Source organism: Cicer arietinum, chromosome 8, assembly GCF_000331145.2.
Source record: "Cicer arietinum cultivar CDC Frontier isolate Library 1 chromosome 8, Cicar.CDCFrontier_v2.0, whole genome shotgun sequence".
Classification (NCBI taxonomy): Eukaryota; Viridiplantae; Streptophyta; class Magnoliopsida; order Fabales; family Fabaceae; genus Cicer; species Cicer arietinum.
Genome location: NC_021167.2, coordinates 6110647 through 6121731, shown reverse-complemented (window position 1 = coordinate 6121731; position 11085 = coordinate 6110647). Strand labels below are relative to the sequence as shown.

Here is an 11085-nt window from a genome sequence, read left to right as displayed (position 1 = left end):
TCCATAATCCAAGTTTAATAACTCTATTAGAAAGTAATTAGACATCTTCACAATCTCTCACAATGTGCATAAGTGTCTCAGGTGCAAATAGACAACACTAACATATTTTCGGAGGTCATGCCTCTACGACTTCTCTCAGGTTAGGAGTTTCCCATGTGTCATCTTCCAAAATCACAACCTAAAATCTAGTGATTCTTCCAAAAATTTGTAGAATAATCATCACAATATTGGGTTGTTGGATAACTAGTTAATGTATGATCCATAATTTTCTCTTAATGTGTAGTGCAAAACATCTATTTTCATTAACTGGTCTACTTTTACTATTAGTTGATTTAATTGAAGGAAGAAAAAAAAACACAACATAAAATTTTTATAAGAACTTAAATCAAAATTTTCACATTTTATAAAGACTAAAATAAGTTATTTTATTTTGCAAAAATTTAAACTATTTATTTATATATTTTTCTATATTATGCATAAAAAAAATTATATTTTATATAAACTTAAATCCACTATTATTTTTACTTTACAATGACTAAAAATAAAAGATTAGGGTTCAACCGAATGTAGATGGCTTCTTCACCACTAAAATACTGTACTAATTTTCTTTGACTTGAAAAAAACGTTTTTCGTTCACCAACTTAATTAATTAATTTAAATACATAAAAGAAGTCAATAAGGAAATGTGAGACTCCAACAACTATTCATCTATCAATTGAAATTGAGACCCATCTTTCGCCAAACGACGATCGCGGTTAAGAAGACTTTGACTTTGACCCACAAAACTTTCTTCTTGCTTAATTATAAAACTTTACTTTTTTTTAGAATATAATATTTTGAAAATAATATAAATAATCTTAATTATAGTATAAATTAAAAATAATAATTAACTTAAATTAAAAAGTAAAACCGACGTTAATCTTAACACAATTTCGTTTTCAATAAAGTAACACTAATTATATGTTGAACGTTTTCATCATAGAGAGGGAAATTTCTTACACGCTTCATATCATGCCCACTGACATTTATTTCACACGCACAATAATTCTTAGTAGTAGTTAATTTACTCAACCATATATATTAGAGGAAAATTTTCCACATCACATACAATAACTAACTTCAACTCATCAATGGCTTTTTCTTTTAGCTCCTACCTAACCCACAATTCTCTATGTTTGTTAACATTATTATTATTATTATTTTTAGCTTCACAATCAAAGAGGTGCCATGGTTTTAGTTCATTTGGTTTTGACATCCACCATCGATTTTCTGAACCGGTGAAGGGTATTTTGGGTATTCATGATGTACCCGACAAAGGAAGTCGTGAATACTATGTTGCTATGGCCCACAGAGACCGCGTGTTTCGTGGGAGACACCTCGCCGCCGATGATATTCATCAGAAACAGCTTCTTACGTTTTCTCCTGATAACGAGACGTACCAGATTAGCTTATTTGGATTGTAAGATTTTTTTTATTTTTTATTTTTTAACCACTTGTCAATTTTATGTGATTTTAATTTTTACTATTTAATGTTTTTTCTGGTTTGTGGATTTTACTATGACCGTTTTCTGACATATATAGCAACCACGTATTTTTTTGTTTTTGGTACAGAAAAAAGTTCACATGGGAAACTTTTTTTTCGAATAAGAAAAAGAAAAAGAAAAAGAGAGAGAGAATTTTGAGTTTTTTATGTGATTCAGATACCAATTCAATATTAGTCTTTAGAATTATATGAAATTATATACTGTTCAATTGATTTTTGTGATTCAGAATTTTTTTTTTCGTATGAATCATTTTTCTTTAATTAAATAATTTTTGGAATTAAATTAATCAATCCTAAAGGATTATTATTTTTTTGCTAATAAAAATTATTTTGAAATTTAGTTAATTTCAATATTAAATTTGTTTGATGTCGAAATTTAGAGAGACTAATTCGGTGATTTTTTCTATAATTTCGAATTTTGAGCAAAATAAAAAACAATGTTATTTAATTATTATTTTTTTCATTTTTTGGGTTGTGGAAAATTATATGAATTATGTATGTTATGTTTTTAATTTTTGAAATTTGAATATAAACTAAAAAATAATAATGGACATGTATAGTGATTATTACTTATTTCTCATGTTTATTTGGATTTTAGTTTGCATTTTGCGAATGTTTCTGTTGGGACACCAGCTTCATCGTTTCTAGTTGCATTGGATACTGGGAGTGACTTGTTCTGGCTTCCTTGCAATTGTACCAAATGTGTGCATGGTATACAGTTATCATCAGGACAGGTATAATGCTCAAAATTTACATATACTAATAGCATTTATCAAAATTATACTATACTTAAATCTTGTATTAAAGTTTCTCTACCATATTTATTATAAAATTTTGTATTAAAATTTATATATATTGTCGGTATAAAATATTACAGTTTTTATCAGTTGTTAACAAAATTAAGGTAGAAATTTGAATTGAATGACACTCTTTTGTGTTACTTTTATCTTACCAGCAAATTGATTTCAATATCTATAATAACAAAAGATCATCGACGAGCCAAATTGTTGGCTGCAACAACAGCTTATGTGAGCAGCAGAGTCAATGTTCTTCATCTAGTGCCACTTGTCCATATCAAGTTAACTATCTATCAGATGATACTTCAACTACTGGTTTCTTGGTACAAGATGTGTTGCACCTAATTACAGATAATGATTATCAAACTAAACATGTTGACCCACGAATTACTTTCGGGTAAATAAGTTTTCAAAAGTTGGTTTCGTAAGGACGAGTTATACTCAATATATAAAATCTAATATAGTATAAGAGGAAATCGATTCAGACCACACATAATTTCTATTAAACATTTGTATTTGTGATTGAATATGTTGCAGTTGTGGACAAGTTCAGACAGGGGCATTTCTGGATGGGGCAGCTCCAGATGGTTTATTTGGACTAGGAATGGGTGATATATCTGTTCCAAGTATCTTAGCCAAACAAGGCCTAATTTCAAATTCATTTTCAATGTGTTTTGGTATTGATGGTTCTGGAAGAATAACATTTGGGGATGATAATAACAGCTTGGACCAAGGAAAAACACCATTCAACCTAAAGCCGTTGCAGTAAGTGGTTACTATATGGTTATATATCTATCTTAGATTCTTCTTTCCTTTTATATAGTCTAACAAGAATTGGTCACTTAGATGAAACATATACAGGTCTAGCCTATTAGCCTAATTCGAACGTACAAAACCTGTGTAACACTGATACTTCAAATTCAACTTGTGTCTAGTGTCTGATGTATCAACACCGACACGATACATGCAGTTAGATTCAATTTCTTTCATATTTCAAATTATTACCAGTGTCAATGTTAGTATCTAGTTTTCGTGTTTGTATTAGTGTTTCACAGTACTAAACTAGTTTGTAAAGTGTGAAATGTCTCTCATTTATAAATATATTTAGGGATGACAAAACGGGTCAACTCATCTCGTCTAAAATAGAGACGGAGCGAGCCAACTTAGATAGGCGAGTTGAAACTTCCACCCTACCTCTCGACGTGTTAGAATATATTTTAGTGTCATTTTGTCATCCAACGTGAGACTCTCACACTTATGCTCTAGAACTAGACATCTAAAGTGTGACCAAAATGACCTGATAAAGGATAATAGGTGGCCTAACAACTTTAACATTACAACTAAGGACTTAAAAAAATGCTAGAAAACAATTTCTTTATTACAACTACTAGGTCAATAATGTAAAATGTTTATCATTACCAACTAAAGAAGTATCAAGTTATTAATCTTAACCCTGACCAAGCTTGACAATTAATCAACTTTGATATCACTCAAACTTTATTAGTACAGAATAAAGGACTAAGAAAGAAACATTACAACACAAACTAGTGCTTATGTTTGAAGTTTTAATAACATGAGCTCTTTTTTGCAGTACAATTTACAACATCACAGTCACCCAAATTATTGTGGGAGGAAATGTTACTGATCTTGAGTTGAATGCAATATTTGACACTGGTACCTCATTTACATATCTAAACAACCCAGCTTATACGCAAATTACTCGAAGTGTAAGTTTTCTTAATTAATTAGTATAATTTTTTAAGAAGGTAACTAGAGTTTCATGTCATTTGTGTTTTTTTTAATGTTTTCATATTTTTTTGCAGTTTGATTCAAAAATTAAACTAAGCAGGCATTCATCTTCTGCTTCTGACAGTCTTCCATTTGAATACTGCTATGGAATTAGGTGATTATAGCTTGAGAGACTTCTTTTTTCCTTTCAAATTAATCATCATTCACCAAACATTTCATTGGTTCTTGGTTCGAGTGAAATTGGACTAGATCCATTATACAAGTTCTCGGATTCGAGCCTTGTGAATTAAAAAATGTAGTTGGAATAAGAGACTCCACTAAATGTGGCGGTTAGTCAAATTCTCCAACAAAGATTAGTCATTGACAAAGTTGGTGGATACGATGCGTCGTTGAACAAGCAATATTGTTACCAAAAATTAAAAATAAAAATAATCATCAATATTGATTTTAATTTTGTTTGCAGATCAAACCAGACTGTTGAAGTTCCAAATATTAATCTGACAATGAAAGGTGGAGACAATTATTTTGTCATAGACCCAATAGTATTGATTAGTGGTGGGGTGAGAACATGAAACTTAACTTTGTGATTCATGAATTGATATCTACTATTTTTCATTTCTCTTGATCTCATATGCTTTTTGTGGTATCCATTGCAGGGTGCTAACAATGTTCTTTGTTTGGGTGTCTTGAAAAGCAACAATGTGAATATCATTGGACGTGAGTATTTTAATAAGTACCCCTTTTGTCTCGAAATATAAACAACGTGAGCTTTTTTTGAACCAATTTTTGCTTATATTTTAAAACAGAGAAAATATGTGTTTGATTTTGTAACGAATAATATCATAATTGATTTTTACTCGTATCCGACGTGAATTTTGTGAAAATACAATACTTGATTAGTTTGAACGATTTGTCTTAAGCAAAATCAATTTTGCCTTGACTAGAGGTGATAAATTGCTTTTACATTAATCATAAATCACTTCCAAAATCATTTCACTTCAAACTCAATGGCAACCAGATCAATTCCATTTAAAATTACCTTTATCAAACACTTATCCAAACATGTACTACTAATTCAGTTTATGGTACCATTTTTGGGAAAATATATACTTAGCCAGTTCACAGTATTGACTCAATATCATGACAAAAACATGAACAACTTCCATCAAATTGGTGCTGCCAATGCATTCATACATACAACTGCAACATTGATCATTATTTTTCTTTTTTCATGCAGAAAACTTCATGACAGGTTACCGTATAGTCTTTGACCGCGAAATCAACATGCTGGGTTGGCAGGAATCTAACTGTGAGTACAATTCACCTTATCATGTTTCACAATGTATCATTCTTTTCTTTACTTCACCATTACTTATTTGTTAATGAGATATGATGATATTATCAGGTTATGATGATGAAATCTTCAATTTACCGGTTAACCGATCAAACGCTCACGCCCCGGCTGTTGCTCCTGCTATGGCTGCAAATCCTAAAGTAACATCAAGTGAGTCTAATGATCAAAGAAGGCTACCATCTAGTCACTCATTTGAGATAAAACCTGCTTTTGCATTTACAGTGGCCCTTGTTCTGCTTTTAGCCATTTTTTTAGCATACCTGTAACTGTTATGTGTTGTATTATTTAGATTAGTACTAATTTTGTTTTTTCAGAATACACAAGAGAAGCATTATTACTACACATTTTTTTCTGGAGTCTTAATAGCATTGATTTGATAGGGTTTGTAAATAATGTAAAAGCATATACGCATAGTTGTATACCACATGATTTATATTTCCATTCTTACATTGCACTTTCATTGATTGAAGTATCTTTTACAACGATGAATTAGTATTATTAATATTGTTAATACTTTGTTGAGAGTAAGGATCGAACTCACGACTTCTTTATTACTCTACTTTCCATTTGGATTAACCACTTATGTATTTAAAAATCAAACTGAATCAAATAACTCATTCTTAAATTAAACTATATCATGGATGGGTACAGGTAAATTCGCAAACTTGATCACTCAAACTAATGCAACCTGTATTTTGATCCAATCCACTCAAATTTGGATTAAACTCCAATCAACTCATTGAGACCCAATTATATTCGATTCGAGTGACATATATTTTGAACTCATGAACCCGCGAATCCAACCCATTCACGTGACATATATATATATATATATATATATATTTTACTATTGAATGATAGTTAAAATTTAGTTATTGTACTATGTTTGAGAATTTGTTGCTAATTTAATTAATTTAAGTGTTTTGTTGTGTTTGTGGATTTACTGTAAATATTAAATGATATGTTGTGATATATTTTTAGATGTTCAAATATTTAAATTTAATTATATTTTTATAAATAAAATAAAAATATTTTTCTTTATTATCCGTGAACCGTACTCAATCCAATCCGCTCATAATTAGATTGATTTGGTTCGAATTTAATGAAAAAAATCATAGGTTGAGATTTCAACCCAATTCAAATAAAATTAATCGATTTGAGTATAAAATTTGATAAAAAATGATTCAATCCAACTCATGCACACCCTATTTAAGGGTGGGCCAGATTGACACTTTAAAGTGTTTATTTTTATGCCTCTTACTTTTTTTTTATCTTCTACCACTTACTCATGTCACAAAATGTATTAGTAAAATCTAAAGACATTGTATTTGTTATCAAAATTTTGATGTAAAAAGAATAATTTCCTCAATCATGGACCATTTGTCTCATAACTAATGGATCATATTCACAAACACAATCAACTAACATGTTTGAATTTTCAACTCAAAAGCACCCAATGGACCTAAAAAGTACATCATTACAAGTAGCCACACTGAATTGATAGCTACTTTTGATCTTAAACGAAGAAAAAAGAATTACATTATGCTATAAACCTTTTATAATTAGATTCCTTCTAATTAGAATCCAACATCAACAGAAAAACAAATGCAATAATTATAGCTTTATAAAAGGTGGCCACCATCATAAAAAGACTTGCAATGCAAGCTATGGCAGCAAAACAAAAAACAAAATTACGATGGCTCGACCTTAACCACTACATACATTCCTCCTCCACACTTTAGGAGCAGCTTTTTTTGCTAGTAACATGTAAAAGCAATGGGTATATATATGTATTTGCTGGTAAAAGCAACGAGTATATATATGTATTGCTTGATTTGGTTAAAGAAAAACATATTTTCAATTCAAAATGGTTGCAACAATTTAAACAATGACCATAATATAAGCTTCGGAAAAGTAAAACTACAGTAAAATAACAATAAAATCTTCCTTGACAAAAAGAAAGAGAAGTTAAATTTAATTACAAACAAATCTTTTAAACTTTTTTAGATAAAAAATTTCCCTTATCTATCTCAATCAAAACTATGTTTGGTCTTATTTTAAAATGTAATTTGTCGTTATATCTTTATATTGAAAATCTAGTGCCATTTTAGTATTATTATAGAACTTTCGATATAATTTTTGCCAGTATTCATCAATTATTGAAAGAATTCTGATTTATAATTTTTTTTACACGTAGAAGACATGGTAAAATATTACCATAAACTCAGACAAAATTATAAGATTTAAAGTTGAATTCGTAACAAAACGTTCAACTTAACAATATTGATATATATGAGTTAAGTTAATTTTTATTTACATTTTAATGAGACCAGAATTCTTAAGTAAATACATAATCACAAATTACATTTCAAAAGAAGACAAAAATAAGACAATTTTTTCTTGAGTTTTGGACAAAACGTCAATAAACGTCAATATTGTTGTCGTTTGGAAAGATAAATGGCTTTTTTAATCTAAAAATAGGATAAAACATCTGTTTGAAACTTAAAATTAAGCTAAAGGGCATGTAGTGCAATTTTAACTAAAGATAGTAATAGCATGTAAAATGCAAAATAACTTATCAAAAGTTTATTGAGAGACAACCTTAAAATAAATAAGATAGGCCGTGGCCTCCAGCCCAAAAATGGCTTCAATTTCGACAAAAGAAAATAAATGGATAGTTTATCTCACCCCTATATTTTCAAAAACCTCCAAAATACACCTACCCCTATATTTTCAAAAACCTCCAAAATACACTTTAAGATCGCAAGATCCAAAAAGTAACGGAAGGTAGAAGAAGAAACTCTCAGAAATGCTGATACCATAAAAAATTACAGTAAAATAAAACACATTAGGACAATGCCAAAAAAGTTATGTAATAAACAATGAACCATAATAATGCATCATGGGGCTTAGAATTTTACTAATTGTACTCATGAAGACCATGCAATTATAGATTAGCACTAGATATAGCTGAACCATGTAATAATTAATTTATTTTGATTGGGAGTAACATGTTTTACACCATCACATTACATTATGCTACCCACCCCAAAAAAAAATTTAACATTGTACGCCACAACAATTGAACCTTCCTTCAGTTCACGTAGCATAAAGTGCATTGTCTTTTAGTAATGAGAATGCTTAAACATTACTACTTCATTGACAATACTAGTTAACGAATTGATCTTCTAAGATCACATTATCTCATCTAATAATTAATCAATCTCTTTTATCCCTATAAAAACCCATTCAACGCATCTTTGATTTCCACAGGTAAAAGCTAAAAATCATTAAGTACTCCTAATTGCCATGGCTATCATGGTAACATTCTTGAATTTGATTACCATATTTTCATTGGTTTCTATAGGCTATTCATTGAGCTTAAACTACTATGAAAAAACATGCCATGATCTGGAGTATATTGTTGCCAAGGCAGTGAAAGATGCCGCTGCTAGGGACAAAACTGTTCCGGCAGCACTTCTGCGAATGCACTTCCATGATTGCTTTGTTCGAGTATTGCTATAATGAACTCCTTTCTTCTTGACATTTTTCTTTCTGTTTCTTTTGCCATCAATACATTTCGTTATTCATTGGATCATTTATTCCCTATACTTTTGTAGGGGTGTGATGCCTCTGTGCTGCTATATTCAAAAGGAAACAACAAAGCAGAAAAGGACGGACCGCCAAACATTTCTTTGCATGCATTTTATGTCATTGATGAAGCAAAGAGAGCAGTTGAAGCTAAATGTCCCGGTGTAGTTTCTTGTGCTGATATCCTTGCTCTAGCAGCAAGGGACGCAGTTTTTCTGGTAATAAAACAAAGCCAAGAACCAAAGTTCTCTTCATTGACATTCCTTTATTGTAAGTTTTAATTTTAACTGATAATATATCTAAGTATACTCTACAGTCTGGAGGACCTAGATGGGATGTTCCTAAAGGAAGAAAGGATGGACGAACATCTAAGGCCAGTGAAACCAGACAATTGCCAGCACCAACATTTAACATATCGCAACTGCAGCAAAGCTTCTCTCAAAGAGCATTGTCAGTAAAAGATTTGGTAGCTCTGTCAGGTAAGCTATTCTTAAAGTTAAAGACTGCCAAAACTTCACCATTTTTCATGTTTTGCAATTTATATCTGAATTGAGTTAAAGTAACGTGTTTTGACCTGTATGTAGGAGGGCATACCTTAGGTTTCTCTCACTGCTCATCTTTCCGGAACAGAATCCAAAACTTTAATGCTACACATGATGTGGACCCTTCATTACATCCGTCGTTTGCAGCAAAACTAAAATCAATTTGTCCGTTAAAAAATAAGGCAAAAAATGCAGGCACCACTTTGGACCCTTCTTCAACAACTTTCGATAATACATATTACAAGTTGATCCTCCAACAAAAAGGCTTGTTTTCTTCTGATCAGGCTTTGCTTGACACCCCAAAAACCAAGCATTTGGTTTCTAAGTTTGCCAGGTCACAGGAGGCTTTCTATGAGGCTTTTGCTAAGTCCATGATCAAAATGGGTAGCATCAATGGTGGGCAAGAAGTTAGGAAGGACTGCAGAAAGATCAATTAGAAAGTCTTAATTTAATTCAAGTTAGATTATGATATTCCAGACAAGCTATTATTGTGTGAAAGTGGTGGATCAAATTATCAAGATGGTAATACGAATATTGCTTCTTCTTTTTTTTTCCTTTATAAAGAAATATGTATTCTTATATCAATGTAATAATTTTCAAGCCTGTCTTGGCAAATCAATTTAGGAATATAGTTATGAGTAGTCTTAAACTCTTAAGTAACGAGTTGAAAAAAGTTTTGTTCAGCCACATGAGCCTGACTTCTCCATGTGACGATTTTCATGGGAAAAAGTAAGAGCTCAGTCTAGTCAGGAACATAACAAATGTTTACTACCATAGGCTACTATTTGAAATAACAGATAAGAATGCAAAACTCAACATTTGAAAACGATTCAAAATAGTTGTAAGCGTTTTAGGCTTAACCATTTGACAGCACAGCAAACATCAACATGTAAACATCTTTTCAGTTACTGTATAATAAAATACCTAGTGATTCTTAAGAGTAAATCAAATGAAGCCCAGATATAATTCTTAAAGCCCAAGATGTTTGCTACTTGCTACCATATTTTAAAATTAAGCAACAATGAAAAAAAAAAACAGAGAAATATGATAACCTTTAGGATGATCATGTCCTATTCTATTGCCTCATCATCAACAAGAACGGCATAGATAGCAGCAGTAGGCAGTAGCAGCAACGTCAGAGCTATCTCTTATATTTTACTATAAAACTTTGAGGTACCTCAGATGTTATCTTTCGATATTAGAGCTATCTCTGCTAATTGGATGTTACCACTTAGCTGAGAAGCCTTGAAGGATGGCAGGATAGAAAACCCATCAAGAAGCTTGCGACACTTCAAGCCCCATTTTCGCATCAAGAACTCAATAAGGTGATGCCCACTGCAAATGATTACATAGCTAAGTTAAGAAAATATTATAAAATTTATAAGGTGCAGAATGTAGAGTTAGGACCAAATTGCTTCAAAAGTTCTGAGCATCAAAGAGAATGAAAAGTACCTTCTATTATGGTATGAAGTTATAAAAATTGATCCAGGTGAATTTCGGAGCAGGAAT

At 30.9% G+C, this 11085-nt stretch overlaps 3 protein-coding genes across 3 annotated transcripts in view; 2 read left to right on the top strand and 1 right to left on the bottom strand.

The window, feature by feature from the left end:
* Nucleotides 1-1020: 1020 nt before the first annotated feature.
* LOC101514975 (aspartyl protease family protein 1-like) lies at nucleotides 1021-5907 on the top strand. Its single transcript, XM_004512119.4, has 10 exons — nucleotides 1021-1459; nucleotides 2142-2277; nucleotides 2499-2737; nucleotides 2878-3105; nucleotides 3932-4067; nucleotides 4164-4243; nucleotides 4553-4649; nucleotides 4746-4806; nucleotides 5327-5398; nucleotides 5495-5907. The coding sequence occupies exons 1-10, from the start codon at nucleotides 1131-1133 to the stop codon at nucleotides 5707-5709; spliced, it is 1593 nt and encodes a 530-aa protein (XP_004512176.1). The 5' UTR covers nucleotides 1021-1130; the 3' UTR covers nucleotides 5710-5907.
* A 2656-nt stretch (nucleotides 5908-8563) lies between these two features.
* Nucleotides 8564-10232, top strand: LOC101514325 (peroxidase 64-like). Its single transcript, XM_004512117.4, has 4 exons — nucleotides 8564-8956; nucleotides 9064-9252; nucleotides 9351-9513; nucleotides 9619-10232. The coding sequence occupies exons 1-4, from the start codon at nucleotides 8753-8755 to the stop codon at nucleotides 10011-10013; spliced, it is 951 nt and encodes a 316-aa protein (XP_004512174.1). The 5' UTR covers nucleotides 8564-8752; the 3' UTR covers nucleotides 10014-10232.
* The window catches only part of LOC101514645 (uncharacterized), a 3526-nt gene continuing 1790 nt past the window's right edge, over nucleotides 9350-11085 (bottom strand). The window contains exons 6-8 of the mRNA XM_027337652.2: nucleotides 11029-11085; nucleotides 10629-10911; nucleotides 9350-9994 (exon numbers count right to left, since the gene is read on the bottom strand). The exon at nucleotides 11029-11085 is cut by the window's right edge and continues 76 nt beyond it. Of these exons, the coding sequence (XP_027193453.1) occupies nucleotides 10755-10911; nucleotides 11029-11085 (214 nt within the window). The 3' untranslated portion in view covers nucleotides 9350-9994; nucleotides 10629-10754. The remainder of the gene's footprint in view (nucleotides 9995-10628; nucleotides 10912-11028) is intronic.